Raw genomic sequence first — 27,525 nt, forward strand, 5'->3', positions numbered from 1 at the left:
GTAAGTCTCAATGTGTTGCATGGGGTTACTTTCCACAGAAGTTCATTGCCATGGTCTGATGTGTCTTGTTCATGATTGGGATTTGTGATTTTAGTATTGAGTTTCAGAGGATTTTCTTAGTTTGGAAGAATCTTTCTAAGATATAACAATTCTGCCACATTCCCCTTACCACTTTTAATACCTTTAAATAAAGTTTTAAGATATGACTCATATAAATTCATGTTTTAAGCACAAAGCCATTTGTTTTGTATAGTTTTTAAAAGACAGGCAATATTTGATTTGTTATAGAGCAAAAAACTGTGAAGTTTCTTATGAGTTAGAGGCTTATGTGTTCTTAATGTGTTCTGATATAAGCCCCCACATGTATTCATTATATAAGTTACTACCTTTTGGACTATTTTGTAGATTTAAAATTCTTATAAAATGATGAGTATACTTGATATTTCCATTAGAAAAAAGGCCCTTGAAATTAGCAAGATTTTAAAATGCAGAATAAAGGTATAATGAAGAATAATTTGCCAATGGTGCAACCACATAAAAGAATAGGAGCAGGAAATAAGCATTACTTGATAAGTGGGAGGGTGGGAGAAAATGGGAGGAGTGGAGAATTAAGACATCATAATGTTAATTCTTAAAATTAGCTCTGACTTTACATTAAAAGAGCATTTTATGATTTATTCATTATGATTATTCATTTTTATGGCTTGCTTAATAACAATTACTTTTCCTTAATAACAATTACTTTCCTAGGGCATGGATTTCAGTCTTTTTAAAGAGGTCTTTGAGTCTTCCAAAATGGATTTCATTTTGTCTCATGCCATGTACTGCAGGGATGTTCTGAAGCTGAAGAAGGGACAGAGGGCAGTGATCAGCAATGGAAGGGTGAGGATTTTGTCCTGAGACAAACTTGACCTCAAATTAGATCAGTGAACAGGGTTGGCAGTGTTGTCCAAAGCTAGTAAACTCTTCAAACAGAGCCACTCTTTCCAAAGGGGATTGAGGCTTATGCAGTGCTGATGATAATTTCTGCACCCTTATTTCAAAGGAGGTTTGCTTTTCACAAGCATCCTTGTGTAAAACCTTCCTGCTGTATAATTATGTCCTGCCACATGTACGGTGGCAGTAAGAGTGTGATGTCTCTCAGAGAATAAGTTGATAAGGCTTTGATACACGAAGTATTCATCCCCTGTGGGGACTGCGTTCATAGTTGTGTAGTCTCTGTCAACTTCATTGGCGCAGGGTTAGACTATTTCATACATATATGCAGCCAGGGACATGAGACTGGGGGGGGGGGATATACCAAACTTTAATCTCTTAGCACTGGGGGTGAAATCTCTGCTGTCTGTCATTCACTACACTGCATCTCTGGTTTGGCTCTGTTTTTTTTTATATTCAGCGAGAATTAATGAAACTATGTGACTATTTTGTTTTACTTCAGAGTTGCTTACTATAAAAATATTGTGAAGTATACAGGTCTACCCTCTGTAGTTGAGGAATTGATAAGTAAATACATAATTGGATGAGTTGATTTGGATTCTGTTTTTACCTTTTTCATTGATATTCAATGTATACATGTCTTGGGTCTTTAAAGTGATTAGGTTTGTAAGATAGCCTGAGGACAGCAGAGGGCTTCTTTCCAGCTGTGATTCTAGCACTGACCACCCTGTTCTTCTTCACAGATCATTGGGCCACTGGAGGACAGTGAACTCTTTAATCAGGACGATTTCCACCTCCTAGAAAATATCATCTTAAAAACTTCAGGACAGAAAATCAAATCCCATATTCAACAGCTTCGGGTAGAAGAAGATGTGTAAGTTTTCCCATGGAAGAAATTAATTAGTGCATGTCATAGGTACTGTGTTAGTTGAACTTTCCTCATGCTACCTATTTCATGGTGTTTTATTTCCAGTTTGAACATATGATAATGCTTTTCAGTTCAGGTGTTTATTTTTGCTTCTGTTGAAACAAGTTAATTTATTTAAAGAACTGAATTAGGTCTTTCCATTTTATTTTTTTGGTTGTGGAAAATTTCAAACATATGCAAAAATAGAGGGGTGAGTTTTTGTTTTTGTTTTTGTTATCTTGGGATACTCTTGTAAAGAGATACTTTCCCTTGGGTGCCTGGGTGGCTCAGTCGTTAAGTGTCTGCCTTTGGCTCAGGTCATGATCCCAGGGTCCTGGGATCTAGCCCCGCATTGGGCTCTCTGCTCAGCAGGTAGCCTGCTTCTCCCTCTCCCACTCCCCTTGCTTGTGTTCCCTCTCTCGCTGTGGGTTTCTGTCTGTCAAATAAATAAATAAAATCTTAAAAAAAAAAAAAAAGAGATACTTTCCCTTATCTGTTTTATTTTGTCCATGAAAGGAAAGTCAGGTTAAATGCTTCTTTTCCTTTATTTAAGAGTATAGAATAATGAGTTGTTTCTCTTGCAACCTCCAAAGGTAATGATTTGGTTATTGTTGGTTTTTAATTTTTATTTTAATTCTTTCAGTGTTATTATTAGCTAATGTATTTTTTTTTTTTTAAAGATTTTATTTATTTGAGAGAGAGAGAATGAGAGAGAGCAAGCACATGAGAGGGGGGAGGGTCAGAGGGAGAAGCAGACTCCCTGCCGAGCAGGGAGCCCAATGCGGGACTCAATCCAGGGACTCCAGGATCATGACCTGAGCCGAAGGCAGTCGCTTAACCAACTGAGCCACCCAGGCGCCCCGCTAATGTATTTTTTTTTCAAGATTTTATTCATTTATTTGACAGAGAGAGAGCAAGCGCACAAGCAGCGGGAGCAGCAGAGGGAGAGGGAGAAGCAGGCTCTCCACTGAGCAGGGAGCCTGATGTGGGGCTCAGTCCCAGGACCCTGGGATCATGACCTGAGCTGAAGGCAAACGCTTAACTGACTGAGCCACCCAGGCGCCCCTAACTAATGTATTTTAATGAGTTATTTCCCAGTGGAAGAAAATGAATTATTTAATTGGTCCATGTACCTGCTATATAACTAGAGCCCATAAGTCATATACACATGGTTTTATATCAAATGAATATAGTTGAAAGGTGTATTTTTATGTTTAATTTTTTGAGGAACCATCATATGTTTTTCCACAGAGATCATACCATTTTATTTCCCATCGGTAATGCATAAGGGTTCTAATTTCGCCACATCTTTTTCAGTACTTGTTATTTTCTGGTGGTGGTTTTTTCTTTGTTTTTATTTTTTATTTTTTGTTTGTTTTTTTTTTGGTAATAACCCACCCTAATGGGTGTGAAGTTGTATTTCTTTGTGGTTTGATTTGCACTTCCCTAATGATTAGTGATGTTGACAGCTCTTTACGTGCTAATTAGTCATCTGTATATCTTTGGGAAAATATCTTCCCAGTGCTTTGCACATTTTTTTTTTTTTTTAAGTAATCACTTCACCCAGAGTGGGGCTGGAACTCACAACCCCGAGATCAAGAGTCGCACGCTCCACCGACTGAGCCAGCCAGGTGCCCCTACTTTGCACATTTTTATTTTATTTATTTATTTATTTTTTAAAAGATTTTATTTATTTATTTGAGACAGAGAGCATGAGAGGGAAGAGGGTCAGAGGGAGAAGCAGACTCCCTGCCGAGCAGGGAGCCCGATGCGGGACTCGATCCTGGGACTCCAGGATCATGACCTGAGCCGAAGGCAGTCGCTTAACCAACTGAGCCACCCAGGCGCCCCTTTGCACATTTTTAATTGTTTTTTTATTATTGAGCTATAGGAGTTCCATGTAAATATGTAAAAACTCTGGGTATCAATCTCTTATAGATAGATGATATGCAAATATTTTCTTTCATTCCATGGGTTGCATTTTCATTCTTTTGATAGTGTTCTTTGGTGAATAAGTTGGAAGATATAAAATTTAAAAGTTCTTACGGTTTTTCTCTTCATCTCTTTCATATACCCTCATGCTGCAGAATTTAAGATGCATGTCTTAGTGATGTATTGACCTTGACAGCTGCCAGAGTAGTACCTTTGCCAAGTCTTGTGTGACTTGGCAATAACGAAGCTACAGGTAAAGAGGTTTCCTCCTACCTCAGTGGCTTTTAGTGATGCCCTTTGTTCTGGCCTATGAAACACTTCCCTGATGCAGGTCAGGAGGTGTTCCCATGACTTGAAGCCATCATATCGTGGGCATAGCCTTGGACCACCCCCCGCTTTGTGGAGTCTTTGTGGACTATATAATTGCCAGTTTTTCTCTTGCCATTTTGTATAAAGTTCATATGTTCTTCAAACCATCTTGTTGGCATTCAGTACTTGGGCTGATTATATTATGTTCAGCAATAATTGGAAAAACCTTCAGTTAAAGATGCTAAATTTTCACCAACCATGTCTTTCAGGGCAAGTGACTTGGTAATGAAGGTGGATGCTCTCCTGTCAGCTCAACCAAAAGGAGATGCAAGAATCGAGTACCAGTTTTTTGAAGACAGACATAGGTACAGAATTAGTACTGAATTTATGCATATTCTTGAATAAAATCTTAAGGTTGCCTTTACCTCATATGAAGCGTGTACATAAGTTCTTATTGAAATGGAAAATTTGTCCAGTGTACAGTTTTCATATATACTCATTTTCATATGCCGAATTCATATACAGATCTCAGTTGCATAAAAGTTGACATTTATTTCTAAATAAATCTGAAATAGTTCTGACTGTACCCTTTTAGAAAACAGAAAGCATTTAATGAAACAGTTGTAGTTTTCTCATACTCAAAAATAAACAGGTTGTTAGAGCACTTGTATTGTTCATCTTTTATTGAAAACGGTTTTGTTTTCAATAAAATAAAAATAAATTTAGCATTATGAAAAAGTCCTTGCCTTTTGGTTTTGAGTTTTTTATTTCAAAAGTTTCAAAGCTAAAGAATAGTTGAAAGATTATTACAATGAACACCCAGATATCTTTAACCTAGCTTCACCAGTTGTTAACATTATGCCACATTTATCTGTCGTCTGTGTGTGGGTTTGTGCATGTGTTATGTATGTATAGTACATATAATGTATATTTATGTTTGTGTACAAACTTATATGTACTTACATTTTTTCTGAACTATTTGAAGGTCCATTGCAGACATCATTACACATCATGCCTGAATTCCTCAGCACGTATCTCCTGAGCACTAGGAGTGTCTCCACTGTTGGCATACCTCAGAGATTTAACCTTGATACAGTGACATTTAGTAGTACACAGTCCATATTCACATTTCTCCAAGGCCCCAGTAATGACCTTTGAAAACTGTTGTGTTCTTTGATTTAGTCCAGATCACCTGTTGCAGTTCTTTGTTGTGTGTCTTTTTTAGTCTCCTTAAATCTAGAACAGTTCCTTGTGTTTTTTGTTCTTTGGGGTTTTTTTTTGGTCTTTTATGACTGACTTTTTAAAGAGTCCAGACCATTTATCTTATAGAATGTCCCATAGTCTGGGTCGTTTCCTCATGATTAGACTTAAGATTAAGTTGTCTTTAGGAAGAATCCTTACAGTTGATGTATGTAGCCAGGCAAGGTTATATATCTTGATTGTGCCTTAGAGGCTTTAGATATTGAAGCCTACATCCTGCTCCGTTATGATTTTGATTTAATTAGTCTGGGGTAGATTGGACTTCGGTTTCATTGATCCATGCTTTCTTACAGCCAGTTCTTGTGGGGATCAAATTTGACCAGACTGTTTGATGATCCAAGCTAGAATGGAGACTCTCTCCTTTCTCACTGGCTGTGTGTCCTAACTTCTTACATCGCCAGTGGGTGAAGACTTCTGTGGCTCTTTGCTAATCCTATTTGGATTTTGCCCATTAGCACCCATTTTCTCATCACTGTATACTTTCAGGAAGTAACCCAACTAGTTATTACCACAGGAAACATATTTCCCAATTGGCTTGCTATCCTGTTTGCCTTTCATGGCCAAGATAGTGAGTCCTGAGCCAGAATCTCTTCCCTTTTTAGAATATCATTTTCTCCATGAGTCCTATATAATTAAAATGCTCTAATTACAAATTCTGTTGTGAGACAAATTATAATTAGAGAAATTCTTATTGGGGTTGTGTTAGTTAAATGAGTGTTATACTTAAATCAGACGTTTCTTATTTATGTGAGAAATAAAAAGGTCTGAATTATTGGTTATGTATCTCCTTGCCCTAAAAGTGTGACTCACAGAACAGCAGTGGGGCATCATCTAGGAGCTTGTTGGAAATGCAGAATATCCGGCCCCAGACCAGACCTTCTGAGTCAGTATCTACGTTGTAACAGGATCCCCCCAGGTCACGCTTGTGTACCTTAAGATTGGGAAAGCACTGTATTCTTTGATGTTTGCTCTACTCACTTCATGAAAATGTGTATGACTCCCAAATCTTGTTCCTGTGTCTGTCACTTTTGGCCTTACTCTGGTCTTTTCTCTAATACAGCAAATATGTTTCCACATGATATTGTTAGTTTATACTGTTGTCCATTTCCATACCACTGTTCCTCTAATCTTGGCTTTTGTTTTACTTTTTTGTTATAGAGATATAGAGTGGTTAAAAGGCCAACCAGGATCAGTTTCTGGTTATACCTTTCGCAGATCACTTAGAACACTGGGTCAGAACATTAACATGTCACACAGAACTCTGCCCAGACCTGCCAGGTTCACAGGTTTTGGCCTGGGCATGCCTGACTCAGATGCTATACTCTATAGGACTCCTTGGGACTTCTCTTCTTCTTCCCTTTGTGAGAATTTATATAATGCTATTCTCTAGTGAGCTTTTTCCTTCTGGAATTCTAGAGAAGCAGAGAAGTCCAGGTTATCTGAGGGCAGTGGCTCTCATACTTCGGCTTTTACCTAGAGAATTTGTTCAAGTGCAGATTGCCTGACCCACCCCCTGAGTTTCTGATTCAGGAAGTCTGGGTTATGGCTGACAGTTTGTTTCTAACAAATTTCCAGATGAAGCTGATTCTGCTGATTTGGAGCCACACTTTGAAAACAGCTGTATTAGAGTAAAAAAAAACCAACAACGTTATTTTGGAATAATTATTGACAGCTGGAATTGTTAGTTTCATCAAAAATTGAAAACCTCTGCTTTGATAACAGGCACAAAGCTATTTTGATGGTTATTTCCAAAGCACTTAAGGTTTGAAATAACCTTCATCCCCATTTAAACTATAGTTACCCAGTTTTGTTAGTTATATTTTATTTTGCACTTTTGTTTTCCCCTCACTGGATAAATGTTCTTGCACAGAACAGTAGTGGTTAGCACCAGAACTATATTAAAACATTGTTCAGAGCAAACAAAGATAGGCATTGATTTGACCAATTAAGATTTTGGAAAATTGGATATATTTTAAAATCCTTCCAAGTTTATCCCTTTTCAGAATATATCGGAGGCTCCTGCTCCTCTTAAGTCATCTAAGTCAATATGACTTCGGAGGGAGGCTGTGCAGCTGGAAACTGTGGGTGGGGAAATGTACATTCTTCTCAGAAACCGAGAGGGACAACCTGAAACCTAAACATTTAGCTGCTATTTTTAACTTACTAAGAAGACAGAATATGTATAACTTAATGTCCTTGAAAATTGACTCAGTTCTTTTGGAAATGTGATTGACAGTACATATTATCCACAAAAATATTTGTATCCAGTGACTCTGCAGTCTCATATCTAGGATTTTGTCGACTCTAAAGAAGTTTCCAAGTATGAAAAAAACTATGTATGAAGTTACTTACAGGCTGCAAGCCATCTGAATGCCCAACAATAAGGAGTAGCTTAAGTAAACATGGCAGATTCACTTGGTAAATAGAAGATTATTTTTTATTCAGGATATTTGATGTGTAACAATATGGAAAAATCATTATGACAAAGTGGTGGGGTGAGGAAGGAATTATAAAATTGCTAATCTTCTTTAGGTATAGCTGCTCTTTATAGAGGCATTTGAGAAGGGCTACAGAGAAAAATGCCACAGCATGGTTGGGTTGGGATGGTGAGGTTTTACGATTATTTCCTTTTTCTCTCACAAGTTTTCTGTAATGTTCTTTGTATTATTTTTAAAAATCCATTTATTTCTTCTCTTCTCATACCCTTCTTGCCAGGAAATAAAAGTTGGCATAATGTTTGTAATTGTCAAAAACAAATATCAGCTTTTAGCAGGTTTTGGTTAAATACAATTTTAAGCTGGTTTTCATCTTTTGTTCATTTTGAGTGAACTTGAGTCATTAGCAGGTTTTGCAAACTTTGAGGTAGACATAAGTACATGATTAACCACCATGTAGCCTTGTTGCTCTAGATCCGAAGTGTTTTTGGAAATGCTGAGAGCGTGGATAGGTTATGTTGGTCTTAATAAAAAAGGTTAACTTTGTTTCCTGTTTTCCACCAGATTAACATTTTGTCTTTTTGATCTCTGTAGTGCAATTAAAATGAGGCCGAAGGAAGGGGAGACATACTTTGATGTTGTGGCTGTCATTGACCCTGTCACCAGAGAAGCACAGAGACTTGCCCCATTGCTCTTGGTAGGCATAGCCTAAGAGGCAGTTCGCATCTTTTTATCTGAAGTGGTCACAGGCCCTGTGACTCCCTGAGAGTGTCATTGTTCCCCTAGTTATCTTCAGAGGGCTTTGGAAAATGCTACAGGGCATCTTGGCAGAGCAAATGTCTTCATAAAGATTGGTTAATGGCTCTGGAAACAGCCTCATAACCTTAGAAAGTTGGTACAAGTTTGGTTGGTTTCCTCATGTAATTTTTTAAAAATGTCCTATTTAGAGCAAGGTGTCTTTTAATTAAATTGATTTATGCCATATTCTGATTTATAATGAATGAGAGTTAAAAAGGTAAAATAATTTTGCTTTTTTATTTTCCTTTTCTAAAACTAGCATTTTTTCAAATTGTGGCATGTCTTGTAGATGTGTATATTACAATTTTAAGAAAATTTAAGAGCTTTGCCAAAAAGACAGTTGCTTTGACATTTTTTTTCAGTTGTGTTTCTTTTTTAAGGTGAAGTTTTACTGATGTATAATCAGCTAACATTTTTATGGATGTGTGTAAATATGCATACTCTCTAGCCAAGAATAAGTTTGTGGTGTGATGAGACCTTGGCACCACTGTCCATTCAACTGCCCCTGAGCCTCTCTCCCTGGTGTGTGTGTGTGTGTGTGTGTGTGTGTGTGTAAGGAGGTGCTGGGCTACAGTGCTGATGCTGAGCAGGACTGGGGAGTAGAGAATGGGGTTCTCCCATGTCCTGGAGTGAATATGAACATTCTTTGAAATCCCATGCCCTGGAGTGAATATGAACATGTCCCTAGGCCTGAGTTGGGACTCAGGTCTAGGGACAGCTTTGTGGTCAGGGAGCCAGCCTGAGGATACAGGAAAGGTGGAGGAAAGCCCTGAGTGTCTTTGTTTCATCTGAGGGTGGGTTGGGGTGAGTCACTGGGGGAAGCAGAGCTCAACTGAAGGTGGAAAGATGACCAAAGAATCCTACAGTCCAGCACTTATTCTTGGCACCCCTGGGAAAGGGGCTGGGTGGCCTGAGGGCGACTGTGCTGTTTGAGGGGAGGGGGCCCAAGGCCACTGACACTGAGAGCTGGGGCTCAAGGACAGGGGGCCCGGGGGTGGGCTCTCCTCTTTGTGATCACTCTACTTCAAGCCTTTATGAGTTGCCTTCTCATCAGATTTGTAGCCTTGGAGCCTACCCTGTATCTTGTACCTTCCCTCAACCAGATGTGGGTGGGTCCCTGGAGTGGGGCTGTACATCACAAGGGCTGGAGGCTTAGAGGCAGAAGCCCATTATCTCACAGAGAGACAAGTTGTCCTCTTGCCCTTTCCTCAGCTGTGGCCAGGGGTGTGTGGGCCTTGCCTGCCTCAGGGTCAGGCTGCAGTGGAGGTGGGTAGATAGATGAGGTCCTGGCCCAGGAGTGGAGGATAGCGGTGGTTAGGTCTCTTCATGGTTCTGCTTGAGGTGGATTAGCTGAAAGGTGATGAAGTTTAAGCCCTTTTCTGTCCCTGTTCTAAATAAACATTTTTGGACAACAACAACAACTGCACCGATGAACCTTTAAAATTTTCCTTGTGTAGACAACTCTCCATTATCCATCAGTTGCTTCACCATACAAGGGGGAACAGTGATTTTCAGTAGCCCACTTGCCATGTTTTTGCCAAGTGATACGTGTGTGTGATTTAGGTTGTATGCCAGAGTTGAGATTTCCAAAAATTTCTCCAGTGCAGATTTTATGGCTTTTATTATCTTTCTGTCTTTCTTGAGATATTAAGAGATGTTCTCTCAACTCCGTGTCAGAGTGATGTTTCTGAAGAGAAAATGTAAATATTTTGTCTCAAGTAGCAGTCCCTTTCTCTGTAGGAAAATTTTAGGTTTTGTCTCTGGTTTGCTCTTTTAGGTTTTAACCCAGCTGATCAACATGAATCTAAGAGTGTTTATGAACTGCCAATCTAAACTTTCTGACATGCCTTTAAAAAGGTAAGACAAGCTGTTGAAGAAATCAATCGAAAACGTGGTACTAAATCTGAAAGCAGGTATTGAATGTTAAGGATCAAATGGGTTTATAGGTGGACTTCATGTTTGAAAAGATCATTTACTGAATGTTCAGTTTTGCTAAATTTCTGCTCTAATCAGAAGTTCTAAGAATTTAGTGTGGGTCTGGAAGCATTTAGGTGGCATTAACTCAAGTTACTTGGGCCAGCCGGCCTGTCTGCTTGCCTGCCTGCCTTCCTGCTTCCCGCCCCCCCCCACTCCCTTCCCTCCCTCGGAATTATGTAGTTCTTTAATTTTAGAGCATTTGGATCAATATAACTGTTAAATATACCTAGTTAGTTAAAAAAATGTGCTGTGGTACAGAAAGAAACTTGTCTGTCCCGTTTTATCTTAAAAGTGGAGCAGTTATTTCAAGTTGGAGTATATTTGTCAGAGGAAGCTTGCTGAGGCTCATTTGCATGTATCTGGAGAATGAGGGCAGGCTTAGCTGTATGTTTTCTGAACCTTGGAATGGTCATTTATGAAGAAAGTTAAATAAAAAGCAGTAGTAATAGGGTAGCATCTGCTGGGTCTGTGGGAAATTTCTTATGTAAAAATGTGCCGTGTTTTTTAAGTTAGATTCTAAGTGAATTCAAATACTGTTTGAAATGGTTCTCAGCTTCTACATTGTCCTTGAATAGGAGAATTGTTTAAACTACTGTGTATGGTGTTTTCAGGGCTCACCTGAGAACCCAGTCACCATTTAGGACTTTGTGTTTAAGAGAAAAATAACTTTTTCTCATTGAAGGGAGGCATGTGCTCAGGAAATCTTGTGACTCCAACAACGGCCACCCTTAGCAGTACCAGAAAGAATGATCTCTCCTCTCAATTCTGTCCCTCCTGCTCTTCTCTTGCATCTGCAAAAACCATAGGAGGCATAAATTAGGTCAAGAGATGGCTTTGGAAACACTTTTCCCAGTCTGGGAGGTTACCCTTCCAAATCTAGTTTGTTTTATTTTAAGCCAATTAGTTACCTGTGTGGATGCCTGTGAACTTAAGGACTGTGAGTGTATTAAAAGGACTCACTTTTTATTTTATTTTTTTTTTAAATTTCAGTTTTTACCGTTATGTCTTAGAGCCAGAGATTTCTTTCACTCCAGATAATAGCTTTGCTAAGGGTCCAATAGCAAAATTTTTGGATATGCCACAGTCTCCTCTCTTCACCCTGAATTTGAACACACCTGAGAGTTGGATGGTGGAGTCTGTCAGAACGCCATATGATCTTGATAATATTTATTTAGAAGAGGTAAGAATATCATTGCTTCTACATATGTAATCTTGTGGAAAACCTGTTTAAGATGGAGTGGTGATAGTTTCTGAATGAACAGACTGGATCACAGTCCAGGCAAGCCTCTGAGATATCCATGTTCACGTATAATTGTATTTTTAAAAAATAACAGCTTCATTGGGATCTATTTCACATACCATAAAGTTTACCCTTTTAAAGTATACAGTTCAGTAGTTTTAGTATATTCACAGAATTGTGCAGCCATCACCACTAGGTGGAAACTCCATACCCATTAGCAGTCACTCTCCATGACCTCCTGGCAACCACTAATCTACATTCTGTCTCTGTGGATCTGCCTGTTCTGACGTTTGATCTAAAGAGAATCATATATTTTTGTGATTGGCTTCTTTCACTTAAATTATTATTTTTAAGGTTCATCCATGTTGTAGCATGTATTAGTATTCTTTTTTGTTGTGAGAAAATATTGTATGGATATGCCACATTCTGTTTATCCTTTCATTGATAGACATTTGGGTGGGTTCTACGTTTTTGGCTATTATAAATGATGCTGCTGTGAACATTCATGTCCAAGTTTTTATAGATGTGTGCTTTTATTTCTCTTGGAATTGGTGGAACATACAGGAATTCTATGTTTAATCACCTGAGGGATTGCCAAACTGTTTTCCAGGGTGACTGCACCATTTTCCATTCCTGCCCATGATGTTGAGCATTTTTTCATGTGTTAATTGGCTGTATATCATCTTTGGGGAGAAATGTCTATTCAAATCCTTTGCCTATTTAAAAAAAATTGCCAGGTTTTTTTTTTATTGTGAAATTGTAAGAGTTCTTTGTATATTCTAGATACAAGTCTGTTTTCAAATATATGATAGGTAAATAATATCTTTCATTCTGTTAATTGTCTTTCACTTTCTGGATAATGTCCTTTAAAGCACAAATGTTCCTAATCTCGATGAAATCTGTTTTCTTTTGTTGCTTGTGCTTATGGTAGTATACCTGAGAAATCAGTGTTTAATCCCAGGTCACGAAGATTTATTCCTATGTTTTCTTATAAGACTTTCAGATTTTTAAACTCTTACATTTAGGTCTTTTATTCATTTTGAGTTAATTTTTATATATGGTGTGAGGTAGGGTTACAGATTTGTTCTTTGCCTGTGAATATCCATTTGTCACAGCACCATTTGTTGAAAAGACTGTTCTTTCCCCACTATATGGTCTTGGTACCTTTGTCAAAGATCTATTAGCCCTGAATGAATTTAATTCTAGACTCTCAGATCTCTTCCCTTGATCTGTGTGTCTATCCTTCGGCCACACTTGTCTTACTTAGCTTTGTTGTCAGTTTTGAAATTGGTAAGTTAGTTTTCCAGTTTTATTCTTACTTTTCAAGGTAGTTTTGGCTCTTTTGGGTTCTTTGCATTTTGGAATCAGCTTGTTAATATCTGTAGGAAAGGTTGCTGGGAGTTTGATAGAGATTACATTAAATCCCTAAGTCAATTTGAAGAGTATTGCCATCTTAACATTAATAAGTGTTCTGACCCATGAATATGGGATGTCTTTCCATTTATTTGGGTCTTAATTTCTTTCAACAATGTTTTATAGGTCTTAGTATATAGGCCTGTAAAAGATCATGTCATCTGCAAATAGAGGTAGTTTTATTTCTTTCTTTCCAAACTGGATGTCTTTTATTTAATTTTCTTGCCTAATTGGGAAATTTTTAAATTACCAATTCAGTCTCTTGTTATGGATTTATTTGGATTTTCTCTCTCGTCTTAAGTCATTTTCTGGAGTTTATGTCTCAGGAATTTATCCATTTTATCCAGGTTATAATTTGTAGGCCTATAGTTAGTCATAGCATTTTCTTACAGTCTTTTAAATTTAGTTTTGGAGCGGTGCCTGGGTGGCTCAGTCGTTAAGTGTCTGCCTTCGGCTCAAGTCATGATTCCAGAGTCCTGGGATCAAGCCCCGCATTGGGCTCCCTGCTCGGCTGGGAAGCCTGCTTCTCCCTCTCCCACTTCCCCTGCTTGTGTTCCCTCTCTCGCTGTGTCTCTGTCAAATAAATAAATAAAAATCTTAAGAAAAAAAATTTAGTTTTGGAGTGATGTCTCCTTTTCCCTTGCTGATGTCAGTGAGTTGGCTCTTCTTTTTTTTGTGTGGTCAATCTAACTAAAAGTTTGTCAGTTTGTTGATATTTTCGAAGAACCAACTTTCGGCTCCATCGATTTTTCTGTTTTCCTGTTCTTTATTTCATTTATGTTCATATAGCTATTTTGGGTATCTAAGGTAAGTGGTCCTTCCCCCAGTCCATTTTTAAAAGATTGAGAGCTCACATGTATAGTTTTGCTGCTGTATCTTCACAGCCCTCTGTACCTAGTTCAGAGTGTATTAACAAAAGAATTAAAACACATGGTCTTTCCTTATAAGGAGCTTACAGAGCCTCCTTCCTTTTTAAGACCACTGTCTCTGTGTCTGTCCTAAATATCTCTTCTTACAATTGAAGCCTGTTTCCTGGTTCCTCTTGGGAATTGGGAGACCAGGAACTTGAAGATAGTTATTAAGGGACTTCTCAGCCTTCTTTTCATTAGGGTAAAGAAGAATCCCATGATTCTTTACATCCCAAGAATGCTAAGTTAGGGGAGAGTGTGTGTACACACTTGCCTTATTCCCCACCTCAAACCTGTCCACCATGTTTGTTAACAAACAGGAAATGCTGTCTTTGCCCTTGAAGAACCAACTTTTGCTTCAGAGATAGTAGGATGGCCACAGAAAGCACTAAAGAGCGGTGTAAGGAGGCACAGAACAGGTGCAGAGCAGCTCTCTTCCATGTCCTTAGAGTTTTTGCTGCTCTTTCCTAGACTTTCTCCGCTTTCTCTGTATCTGCTGAAAACATAGAGCCTGGGATTTGGTGAGCGTGTGGAGGTTTAGTCCTTAGCTTTCATTATTACGCTTTTGGAATTTAGTATTGCAGTAACATATTAAGCTCCAAATAGTGTGTTATTAGCATTAGATAGGATTACAGAGCCAAGTGTGAACCAGCCTGGGATAAAAACTCTTTAATTAACTAAAGCCAAGCTGCCCCAGTACTTTGCAATTATATCGTATTTTCTGTAAGGAATCAATAATAATTTAGGCAGTTGATGTGGAACATGAATGGCTTTGTGCCATTATGGAGTCATCAAATACATTTTGGGTATTTGCCTTTAGAATGGCAGTAGTATTTTCAGCTATATCCTGTAGGCCAAGATGAATTTATGTTTTTCTCTGCTGTTTCTCATTGTTTCTTCATTATCTTCTTTATTCTTTAGTTTTTAGATCAGTTCATTTTTTTTTTTAAGATTTTATTTATTTATTTGACAGACACAGCCAAAGAGGGAACACAGGGTAAGTGGGAGAGGGAGAAGCAGGCTTCCCATGGAGTGGGGAGCCAACCTGACGTGGGGCTGGATCCCAGGACCCTGGGATCATGACCTGAGCAGAAGGCAGACGCTTAACGACTAAGCCACCCAGGCGCCCCTAGATCAGTTCATTCTTTTGGCAGTGTGTTTTACACGGTTTTCCCAATATTACTTCCTAGATGACAGCCTCATCCTCTCATCTGTACATCTGTACAAAACCTCCTTGCACAATCAAGATACAGAGCATTTCCATCACCCCAGAAAGTTCTCTTGTGCCCCTTTGCAGGCAGTCCCTCCCCATTCTGTCACTATAGTTTTGCCTTTCCTTAAATTTCTTAGAAATATGACCGTACAGTATGCAGCCCTTTACATCTGGCTTTGTTCACTTTGTACAATGCATTTGAAATCCATGTTGCATGTCTCAACAGTTTCTTTTTATTGCTGAGTAATTTTCAAGTGATTTAATTCTGCTGTTGCAGGTGGATAGTGTGGTGGCTGCTGAGTATGAGCTGGAGTACCTCTTACTGGAAGGTCACTGCTATGACATCACCACAGGCCAGCCCCCACGAGGACTGCAGTTTACATTAGGAACTTCAGCCAACCCAGTCATTGTGGATACCATTGTTATGGCCAATCTGGTAAATAATCAGTACATAAGGTGGTGGTATTGAGTCATGTTAATTTGGGCACTACAGTTTATGATGAACAGTTTGCATTCTGGACATGAGGGAGATTAAAATTCATGATTGACTGAATTTGGTCAATAGAAAAATCGAAAGTTAAACTTACAGATTGGAATTACATGTTAGCCTAAAAAAAATGCTAGGATATTCTGAATATTCTGTTCTAATCAAATTGGCCCCTGCAAATTCATTGCTTAAGAACTGACAGCATTTTTTCTTGGCTTTGGAGGTTTTTAGCTTATTCACACATGACACATTGATCCTTCACTCACTTACAGATCAACGACCCCCTTCTTGGCTTCACTGGCCTGTATTTTGCTAGTGTTTCAAATGGGTAGATTTCTTTCTTCTTTTTTTTTTTTTAAAGAATTGCACTGAAATTATAACTTTTATTTAAAATATGAGTGATACTTCAGAAAAGGAAATAACTGTCCCTCAGAAACAGCATTTTGATGTTTCAGAGAGAACTAAAATTTGTCTTTCTTCTTGCCTTAGGGCTACTTTCAGTTAAAAGCCAACCCGGGAGCTTGGATTCTCAGACTAAGGAAGGGTCGGTCCGAAGAGATTTATAGAATCTACAGGTAGGATTAAGTGATGTAGGTGCTTTTCTTCCAGAACATTTTACAGAGAATCAGCTTAAATTGAGTACTACACAGGCAGTTAGCCAGGGAATAAGGATTTAATTCATGTGTGATGAAACAATGCTTTTCTAGGAAATTGAGTATGGAAGAATTGTCAGGGTATGATTGGGCAATAAGTGGTATAAATACTAGTAAGTATAGTCAAGTTTCACTCTTTAGTCTTTCCTTTGTGCTAACAGCATCTCAGAATCAGATTATTCTTTCACTGCGATGAAAACCATAGGCAGATGAGAAATTGAGTCATTTCAAGAAAGGAGAAAAGAAATGAATAACATTCAAACTTTTCTACCTAGATGGTGTATTTCTTGATCCTGGGTGAATTGCAGGTACACAGTGTAAGCTTTGGCCATGAAATCTTGGTGCTAGACTGGCTTTCTTGGTCTGTGGTAATACGGAAGTAGTTCCAGAGCATTTCGTCAGTCACCAGGTTTTTGCCTTCAGGTTTGCTATGGCTGCCTATTAGTTTAAAAAAATTATACTGCCATTTTGAGTTTATCTTTGTATATGGTGTAAGAGAATGGTCCAGTTTCATTCTTCTGCATATGTGACTGTCCAATTTTCCCAGCACCATTTATTGAAGAGACTGTCTTTTTTTCCATTGCATATTCTTTCCTGCTTTGTTGAAGATTCGTTGACCATAGAGTTGAGGGTCCATTTCTGGGGTCTCTATTCTGTTCCATTGATCTATGTGTCTGTTTTTTTTGCCAATACCATGCTGTTTTGGTGATCACAGCTTTGTAATATAGCTTGAAGTCAGGCATTGTGATGCCTCCAGCTTTGGTTTTCTTTTTCATCATACCCCTGGTGATTCGGGGTCTTTTCTGGTTCCATACAAATTTTAGGATTGTTTGTTCCAGCTCTGTGAAGAATGTTGATGGTATTTTGATAGGGATTGCATTGAAAGTGTAGATTGCTCTAGGCAGCATAGACATTTTAACAATGTTTATTCTTCCAATCCATGAGCATGGTTTCACTCATATGTGGAGTGTAAGGAAAAGCGTGGAGGACCATAGGGGAAGGGAGGGAAAACTGAATGGGAAGAAATCAGAGAGGGAGACAAACCATGAGAGACTCTGGACTCCAGGAAACAAACTGAGGGTTACAGAAGGGAGGGGAGTCGGGGGATGGGGTAACCAGGTGATGGGTATTAAGGAGGGCACGTGTGGTGATAAGCACTGGGTTTATGCACAACTAATGAATCGTTGAACACTACCTCAAAAACTAATGATGTACTATATGTTGGCTAAAAAAAATTAAAGGGGGAAAGAAAAATATTAACACTGCCTTTTAAAAGGTGTAATCTAAATTCTGTTTAACACAATTTAAATTAGTTTTAAGCTATGTGAAGAGAGTTTATGTCAATTTTTAGGGAGTGATTTCCATTACAGTGTATTTAAAACACCCTCTTGTGTCATCTTAGTTCTATAGCATCTATAGAGCAGCGTGGTTTCTTGAAGCTGTATTATAATAACATATTTATTGTAAATACCATGTTTTCTTCCAAATAATGTTTTCCTAAATACAGTTTTGCAGAATTTAATCCTATCATAAGAAGTTTACTTGTTCTTCTTCTAAACCCCGTCCCTTCCGTGTGCCCTTTCCCTGGCTGCTCTTCCCCTTTCCCAAGAGTGTGGAGTCTTCCTCTTTTCCTACTCTCTAGGGTTCCCTTCATCTTGGGATATTCCCAGACTCTATGTGTTTCATGCTTCCCTATCAGAATCTTACCTTGCCTGAGAACTCTGCTTTGTGCTGGATGACAGTGAATGAATGCAGTGAATTCATATTTTATCGTGGCTTTCTGCACTTAACACCTTGAAAATTGGTGCCTGGAAATTTTAGGAATTACAGTTGAATGGGGATATCTTATTTTTAATTTTTTTTTTTTTAAAGATTTTATTTATTTTTTTTTGAGAGAGAGACATAGCGAGAGCAGGAACACAAGCAGGCGGAGTAGGAGAGGGAGAAGCAGGCTTCCTGCGGAGCAGGGAGCCCGATGTGGGACTCGATCCCAGGACCCTGGGATCATGACCTGAGCCGAAGGCAGACGCTTAACGACTGAGCCACCCAGGCGCCCTCTTATTTTTAATTTTAAATGTTTCCTGTTCTGCCCTAGCCCTCCCTGCAAATAGAGCTTGTTATAGTTCTTTCTCCAGAATATGGGCACCAGATTGAGTACAGGGCCTAGAGTTGGCTGATTGTGTGCCTCCAGGCAGAAGGATAGAGTAGATGCCTTTACAGAACTCTGAAGTGGAGCCATGCTTTGTTACTTGTCCATGAAAGAGTAGAAGTGATGTGTTTCTGGTGATGGTGCAGAGTGGCTCATGCTCCTAGGCAGTCCCTTATTGCTGATGCTGAACTTGGCTCAGACTTTGTGAATACAGGTGTTGATTAAGTGCTCATCATGCGCTTGCCAGCACTGGGAGCCTCTTACTCTGTGAAAGGTAATTTAAAGAGGAGACTCAAGAAGGAAGTTTGGGTTGTGACTGATTGGAATGTTCAGTGTTTGAAGGATAGAGATTCTGACAGTGCTTCTGTGTAGCTTGAAGGGACTTCCTGTAGGTTTCGAGAAAATAATTTATTCTGGAAAACTCCTTTATGATAAAGATGATGGACAAATATGGCAGATTGATGTCACACCACTTACTGCATTTTGAGAATTGTGATTTGTAATGTCTGTCTTATTCTTTCCCTTTCTTTTCTCTCTAAGCCACGATGGCACAGATTCTCCTCCTGATGCTGATGAAGTTGTTGTTGTTCTCAACAACTTCAAGAGCAAAATTATTAAAGTGAAGGTGAGTTTGGTAATACTAAGGCAGCCACTCTTATAGTGGGTGAAAGTAGCAGTATTCTGGCATTCAGTAGCTCTTATCTAGAAGTAGGTGGATGCATTAACTGATAATGCTGTCTCTGTGGTCATCATTTTACAATATTTATGCATATCAAATCATCACATTGTATACTTTCAATTTATACAATGTTGTTTGTCAATAATTATATCTCAGTAAAGGTGGGGGGAACGAAAACCAGCTTAAGACTTTAATTCACCTTTGGAATTTTAGTGTTTATTGCAATGCTTTTTTTTTTTTTTTGAGAGAGAGAGCATGAGGGGCGGGGTCGGGGGGAGATGAGAGAGGGAGAGAGAAAGAGAAAGAGAGACTCCTAAGCAGGCTCCATGCCCAGTGTGGAGACCGATGCGGGGCTTGTTCTCACCACCCTGAGATCATGACCTGACATGTTAGACACTTAGCCAGCTGAGCCACCCAGGCGCCCCAGAATACTTCTTTAAATGTAAGATGTCTTGGGGTGCCTGGGTGGCTCAGTTGGTTAAGCGACTGCCTTCAGCTCAGGTCATGATCCTGGAGTCCCAGGATCGAGTCCCGCATCAGGCTCCCTGCTCAGCGGGGAGTCTGCTTCTCCCTCTGATCCTCTTCCCTCTCATGCTCTCTGTCTCTCATTCTTTCTCTCTCAAATAAATAAATAAATAAATAAATTAAAAAAAAAATAAATGTAAGATGTCTTTTGTAAATATACATTTGTGGCTTTCTTCAACTGAGAGATTGCATCTTCTAGGTAATCTCTGAGCAATGCAAGTCTCCTTTTACATAGTGTTTTCACAGATACTGTTTTGCTTACAATAGCCATTGTTCACATTATTATTGATGACTGTTCTCAGAAAATTGGGAAGAATGCCAGTGAAAATTTCAATGACAATAATAATTGGTAGCCCTATTTCATTTCTTTTCACTTCTCAGAATTTTGAAGTTCTTAGTGCCTTAAATTCAAGTAAAAGGTATCATGGAATAAATAATCATTACACACAGTAAAATCTAAAGCCGACCACACATGATTGAGCAGAAAACTGGTCCCTGTGTTGTTGAGAAGATTCAACCCGTCTTTATCCTGGTAAATCCTAAAAACAGGCTGTGATGTGAAGTGACTTCTTCCTGACAGCGCTCATGTGGGCTGCACTCTACCCCTGGAAAACCAGCTGTCAGCTTGGTGGATTAGGTTTCTAGTTTTGCTTAGACTCTGTTTCCTACATAGTTGAATTTGAGGTTCTTTGACCATTTTTCAAAGTAAAAACAGTTATTATCTAATTAAGAGAGGTTGCTGGCTCATCACCTGAAGTTTTAATGTGATATGTTGAAGATCATTGTACTGGACTCGTCTAGACTCCGGGTGGATTGTTGTGCTTGTGGGAGAATTCGTTCCCTGTTGTTGACAACACTCCTCACATATGGTTGCAGGTTCAGAAGAAGGCAGATATGGTGAATGAAGACTTGCTGAGTGATGGAACTAATGAGAATGAATCTGGATTTTGGGACTCCTTCAAATGGTAAATTGGCATCATTTAAAAAAAAAGTATCTTTTAAGGAAAAACTGAGATATAAGCACCATCCCTTCCTTCTTTTGAGTATAAGACTCCTATCTGGGCCTTTCAGAATCTGCACTCTGCCACCACATCTTGCACTTCTATTTAGAGTAGATGAGTGTTTTCCACTGACTGAGTGACGGAGGTTAATGTCCCCGTATGGGGAAGTTACTTGTTGACTCTCACTGGGTTGTGCCTGCCTTTCGGAGAGTTCAGTTTACTTCCCATTGAGCGGATCATGTTCTGTGGGATCGCCTCTGTTCAGTCTACTCCTGAAGCTCTGCGGTACCCTGCAGGCAGCACCCTTGTCTTTCCCTGTGGTGGCTTGGTTGCGTTGTGCCCTCTCAGGTGCCAGCGGATGCTTCACCGGCCTCTCCTGCATCGCCCCCTAGGGAAGGAGTGAGCATGGGAAACACATCTCTGCAGCTCTCCCCTTAAAGGGCTGTGTGTCTGTACCAGCATTTCAAGTGTTCTTGTTTTTATCTTTATTATTATAGGGGCTTTACGGGAGGACAGAAGACTGAGGAAGTGAAACAAGATAAAGATGACATAATTAATATTTTCTCCGTGGCATCTGGTCATCTCTATGAAAGATTTCTTCGGTTAGTTGTGTTGATTATTTCAGTATATACGAATGGGTTTGTCACAGTATTCTTATTTAGAGAGTAAATGTTTTATGGGATTCTGTCCATTATGCTTCTGTGTATCTGAAGCACTCTGAGGATTGTGAATATATAATTGTATTTGTTTTGATCTGCCAATCTCATGAAGTCTGGCTGTATAATAAATGCATCTTGTGGATATTACAAGGCTATAAACCTTTAATACCACTGCATGCACATTATAAATAGTGGTGTTTCACTGGCCACCAAGCATTGCTTAAATCAGAAATTAGGAGGTTAACACAGAGAATAGAAGTGGAGTAGGGCCATGGACCTGCCTTCTGAAGATTCATAGGAGTTTAGAGCCAGGAGTGATCTTGGTTCTCACAGAAGAACACCTCTGTTTTATAGACAGATTCAGAGGGTGAAGGAACTTGCCTGAGGTCACACAGCCAGGGCCAAAGAGAGGTCATAGCCTTGGGCTGGTTGATGCAGTGGCCACCAGGGGAAGGCTTGGCTATGAATATGCTCCTTTGCTTGAGAGTGACTTTCCTAATGCCAGGGTTCATTTTATTTTAATTTTCCGTGACAAATCTAGTATGGCAAATAATTAAACTGTCATTTTACTCAGTTTCAGGCCTCCCATTTCCAAGAAATAACTGACCTGTAAAATAGTTAATGTCAAATGTTGGTAACTCAATTCAGTTCCGTGACTCAGTTTGTTTTTGTATGTTTTCGAAGTTAGGAAAACCTGACGCTGTGGCCATTTGCTATCCCCTGACCTCTCTCTGCTCTCCTCCCTGGCGGGGTCTCCAGTTGAGGCTGTGGGGGGCAGTGCAGTGACACAGAGCTGCGGTGGCCTTACAGGTTTTCTTTTCAGAGTCCTGTAATCAGTTAACCACAACCTCCATTATTCATTTATACCATAATCAAGGTAGCAGTTCATGAAGCAGTTTATTTAAAGATGTAACATGATTAAGACATTTGCCTTTATCAGGTATATCTTTATGGGTGAGAAATACTCTTTCTTTTCCATGCAGTGATAACTTTATATAATAAGTGCAGTTTTCCATTTTCCATTACTAAGGGTCTCTCTTTGCCATCAATTTGCTCTGCCATGAAGAACATTCAGCAGTCTCGTGATTGACTCTACTTGATTTCATTGAGATTAAAAAGCATTGGATAATTATTATTGATTATTATTTGCTTTTGTTTGACAGTATAATGATGCTATCAGTACTGAAGAATACCAAGACTCCTGTGAAATTCTGGTTCTTGAAGAATTATTTGTCTCCCACATTTAAGGTTTGTTCCTCAGGAGAAAGGAAAGGATTCTTATTAAGGAGATATGTATGGTATAATATACTTTTTTACTGCTTCAGTGTTATTTGTATGATTTAAAGTTTTTCCTTTTAATTAGGTTTCCCTTCTTCAGTTGCATATTTTGTTTGTTTGTTTGTTTATTTATTTAAGTAATCTCTACACCCACCGTGGGGCTCAAACTGACAACCCCAAGATCAAGAGTCGCATGCTCTTCCATTTAAGCCAGCCAGGCGCCCCTAGTTGCATATTTCTATGTTCATTCCAGATGGATTATTTTGGAGGAATAGTCGTTATAAAACCAAACACAAAATTATGACCTGTTTGAAGCTTGGATAACATTGGAGGAAAATCTGTATCTTTTGTTTTGATGAAATAACATTCTCTTCCTCTGAGCATGTATATTATATAGTTTAATTAGAAAGCACAGTACAAGTTATTCTCTGTTTTTTTTATGTAGTCACAGGTGAGTCAGGGTCAGATTTCTGTATTAGACCACTGTTATGGTAAATGTGTTTTACTTGTGCCATAATCATGATGGCTGACTTACATTATTGAGTTGATTTTCTTCATCAAAGTAAATGGTTGGTTGTTGTTTTCTATGTCCAAAAATAGGAGTTCATACCTTATATGGCAAATGAATACAATTTCCAATATGAGCTTGTTCAGTACAAATGGCCTCGGTGGCTTCATCAACAGACTGAGAAACAGCGCATCATCTGGGGTTACAAGATCCTCTTCCTGGATGTGCTCTTCCCACTAGTTGTTGACAAATTCCTGTTTGTGGATGCTGATCAGGTAAGCTCTTACAAGCCAAATTTAAACAGTTCATATTGGGGCGCCTGGGTGGCTCAGTCATGAAGCGTCTGCCTTCAGCTCAGGTCATGATTCTGGGGTCCTGGCTTCAAGCCCCGCATCAGGCTCCCTGCTCAGTGGGAGGCCTGCTTCTCCCTCTCCCACTCCCCCTGCTTGTGTCCCCTCTCTTGCTGTCTTTCTATCTGTCAGATAAATAAATAAAATCTTAAAACAAAACAAAAACAGTTCGTATTAAAGGCATTAGACTTCCTTCTTTTTAAATGATTTTATTTTTCTAGTTACAGAAAAATACATACTTACATTATTTAGAATATATGGAAAGTTACACTCAGATGTGATCACTTTTAAAATTTGCATTTGAGGTATCTCTTTTCATCTTTTTTTCTATGCCTCTTACCCAGTTGTGATTACACCATGTATGCAGTTTTGTTTCTTAATTCATTTAACATATAAACTAGAACCTGGAAGATTGAGGTTTAACAGTGCTTGCCATTATCTCCAATTATTTACCCAAAAGCTAGGAGTTATTGACATGGTTAAGAGAGGGGAAGCTCTAGTAGATAGACGCCTGCCTTGATAATTTGGAACTCTTCAGATATTCTTCCTCCTGTCAAAGATTTGTCCTAAAAGGAACACACTGTGGTTTTAGACCACACAAACTCAAAAAGTGTGAATATAGTTGTCCTTTACAACCTTCCCCCTCCCCCTGACCTGGCTGAAACCCGAAGTAATCATCTGAATGGAAGTGATATGTAATATGTGCAAAAGTCATGTGGCCAGAGGCTTCATCCACCTCTTTGGAATTACCTGCCTCATCTGACTCCCTGTATCACAACTGGCTTGACCTAAAGCATGCTTTCTGGATTCTAATATAAGCACACTTACTCCTTATTGAGTACTTGCTGTGTGTCAGGCATCTTTACACAGCTGTCCATATATTGATTCATGTAATCCTGTGAAGTCTCCATTTTACACATGAGGAAACTCAGTCACAGAGAGACAAGCATTAGGCAAAGTATCTTACTTGCTAGTGAAGGCAGTCAGCTAATCAGTGTAAGAATCCGGGCTCAGACTGGGTCTACCACTGGGGCCTGTGCCTTTAACCTCAGAGCTGCCCTCTGTAATGTCTCAGTGAAGCAGTCTGTATTGTAAGAAAACTGCTGTCTGCATGGCTGTTTAACAAATGCCTTGTGGGGCGTCTAGGTGGCTCAGTTGGTTATGTATCTGACTCTTGATTTCGGCTCAGGTCATGATCTCAGCGTTGTGAGATGGAGCCCTGTGTCAGGCTCTGCACTGGGCGTGAAGCCTATTTTAAGATTCTCTCTCTTCCTCTCCCTCTGCGCCTCCCTCCGTCTAAAACAAACAAAACAAAACAATGACTTGTGATCTTTTTTTTTCCAGATTGTACGAACGGATCTGAAAGAGTTAAGAGATTTCAATTTGGATGGTGCTCCTTATGGCTATACTCCTTTCTGTGATAGCCGAAAAGAAATGGATGGCTATAGGTTCTGGAAATCAGGGTACTGGGCCAGTCATTTGGCTGGGCGAAAGTATCATATCAGGTATTGAAAAAGGAGTACTCCCAGTGTTGTTTGATTTTCTTTTCTTAAAAAATTTATTTTACATATTTGAATTTGTGAATAGGTAATAAACTAACATGGTTCAAAAATAAAAATTATGAAAAATATGCAGTGAAAAATAATCTTCCCAGTCCTTTCCGTCTTCTACCCAGTTCCCATTTCTACAACAGATAACCGACTTTATTAATTTACTATATGTCCTTCCAGAGTTTGATTCTTACATTATCAACTGAACTTTTTTTACACAAAATATACCATCATGTTTACAGTTTTGTGCCTTGCTTTATTTAATATCTCTAGTAGATCTTACATCAATGTCCTGAGAGAGAGACCTTCCTTTTTACATCTACATATTATTCCAGTATATATGTTATTTATGGTATTTTGCTGTGACATACAGTGTTGCAGTGAATAATTAAATACATCATTTAGTATGTTTCAAATATATCTGTAGGACAAATTCCTAGAAGTAGAACTCCTAGGATGGACTGTGTAACATTACATTATCTGCTCTGGGTCGAGTGTGGTTTGGAAGATCTGGAAGGTCTGGGGATGTGTAGGTAGCAGCATTTACAGACATAAATGTTGGGGTTTGGTGATTTCTTTGTCATCAGTTAATGTTCTTGGTCCAGAAGATCTGTAACACTTGGGGTTTTTTCCCCTGCAACATTTAAGACATCAACAGGATATCTTTGACTGATGGTTAGCTTTTATTACCTAATCTGCTGACATTTGGTAGAAGTTTTCTTTTGTCAGAGATTTAAGGTAGCTAAATAAGGCAATTTAATAAAGAAGAGGGACAAAGTGAGTTTGTGGTGGCAGAATATGGGTTTTGCAATAATTTCCTGAGCCATCTTTGAAGGAGCACATACTGACCCTGAGCTCCACACTGAGGCCACAGCTTACTTTTTCAAAGAGAGGCCAGGATGTTTACCTGGTGACCATTATTCAGCGAGGTTACTTTTTCTGCCACAATCCATGGTTATAACAAGTAGTTCTTCTCTATCCAGTGCACTGTATGTTGTGGATCTGAAGAAGTTTAGGAAAATAGCTGCTGGTGACAGACTCAGGGGACAGTACCAAGGTCTGAGTCAGGATCCTAACAGCCTTTCAAATCTTGATCAAGTAAGTGGCTATTTTTTTTCGTTAACACTTTCAGTGATGGGTATGCAATACTGTTTCAGGAATTAAATTATTATTTTCCTCTCAATTCTCTCCTCCGTTGGGACAGTGTTTTGTTTCTTCATGGAAAGGAATTGTGGGGTGTGTGTGTGTGTGTGTGTGTGTGTGTGACATTTTTATCCTCAAGAGAAGAAATACTAGTGAAAAATGTCATAGGCCTGATGTGAGTTTGGAAGGGAGATGGAAGGAGGATGCTGTCTCTTCAAACCATTATCGTATCTTTCAGTTTTGCACCCAAGTTACCTTGTTTGATAAATTTGTTTCTCTGCCTGCTAGGAGCAATTTGTTTCTTTTTAGGAACTAATTAGCAAAGATTCACAGTAGATAGTCTACAATTTCCCTTTTTTTCTTTTTAAAGATTTTATTTATTTATGTGTCAGAGAGAGAGAAAGAAAAATCACAAGCGGGGGAGCGGAAGGCAGAGGGAGAAGCAGGCTCCTCGCCGAGGAAGGAGCCTGATGTGGGACTTGATCCCAGGACCTTGGGATCATGACCTGAACTGAAGGCCCACGCTTAACCGATTGAGCCACCCAGGCATCCCTCCTTTTTTTCCTATGTCAGAAACTATGGTGTTTTTTTTTGTGTGTGTGTGTGTGTGTGTGTGTTTTAACCATGGTGGTTTTTTTTTTAAGAAGTTTAGCCAAATCAATTTATTAATGCTAAATATTTTTCAGAAGTGAGATAATAGTTTGTTTTAGATACCTAGTTTTACATATTTTGTTTTGCTTAAGTCTGCCTTAAACATTTTACAACTGTTATTGTGATATATAGCACCCATAAAGGAAAGCATACAAAACAAAATTATACCGATATATACATATTCATATGCATCAGTGAATTACCACAAAGCAAATGCCCATATACCATCATCCAGTTCAAGAAATAGAACATTACTAGCATCCCAGCAGCCATCTTTCTTCTCTAACAGAAGTATCCAGCATCCTGACTTTGGTGGTAATTACCTCAATTCTTTTCTTTGTAGAATTACTACTTGAATGTGTATCCTTAAATACTATAGTTTAGTTTTGCCTGTTTTTTTCCTCCCTACCTCAGTTGTATCTTAAAAGCTGTACTCTTTTGAATCTAATTTCTTTTGCTCAATGTTATGTTTCTGCAGTCCATCCATTTTGTTGTGTGTAGTGGTACTGTGTTTTGTTTATATTACATTTGGGTTGTTTTCCATTTTTGTCTTCCATGGATAAT

General features: G+C 38.9%; 1 protein-coding gene across 2 annotated transcripts in view; it reads left to right on the plus strand.

Moving 5' to 3' along the window:
* The window catches only part of UGGT1 (UDP-glucose glycoprotein glucosyltransferase 1), a 114,791-nt gene that overhangs the window by 64,871 nt on the left and 22,395 nt on the right, over positions 1–27,525 (plus strand). For both annotated transcript variants that reach the window (XM_035008298.1, XM_035008299.1), the window contains 15 exons: positions 751–882; positions 1,680–1,810; positions 4,354–4,449; positions 8,374–8,476; positions 10,355–10,434; positions 11,545–11,734; positions 15,606–15,764; positions 16,305–16,390; positions 19,158–19,242; positions 20,698–20,786; positions 21,320–21,424; positions 22,645–22,729; positions 23,360–23,542; positions 24,962–25,122; positions 26,151–26,265. In XM_035008298.1, the coding sequence (XP_034864189.1) occupies positions 751–882; positions 1,680–1,810; positions 4,354–4,449; positions 8,374–8,476; positions 10,355–10,434; positions 11,545–11,734; positions 15,606–15,764; positions 16,305–16,390; positions 19,158–19,242; positions 20,698–20,786; positions 21,320–21,424; positions 22,645–22,729; positions 23,360–23,542; positions 24,962–25,122; positions 26,151–26,265 (1,800 nt within the window). The remainder of the gene's footprint in view (positions 1–750; positions 883–1,679; positions 1,811–4,353; positions 4,450–8,373; positions 8,477–10,354; positions 10,435–11,544; positions 11,735–15,605; positions 15,765–16,304; positions 16,391–19,157; positions 19,243–20,697; positions 20,787–21,319; positions 21,425–22,644; positions 22,730–23,359; positions 23,543–24,961; positions 25,123–26,150; positions 26,266–27,525) is intronic.

The sequence above is a fragment of the Mirounga leonina genome, unplaced genomic scaffold (genome assembly GCF_011800145.1).
Source record: "Mirounga leonina isolate KUSES-001 unplaced genomic scaffold, KU_Mleo_1.0 Mir_151, whole genome shotgun sequence".
Classification (NCBI taxonomy): Eukaryota; Metazoa; Chordata; class Mammalia; order Carnivora; family Phocidae; genus Mirounga; species Mirounga leonina.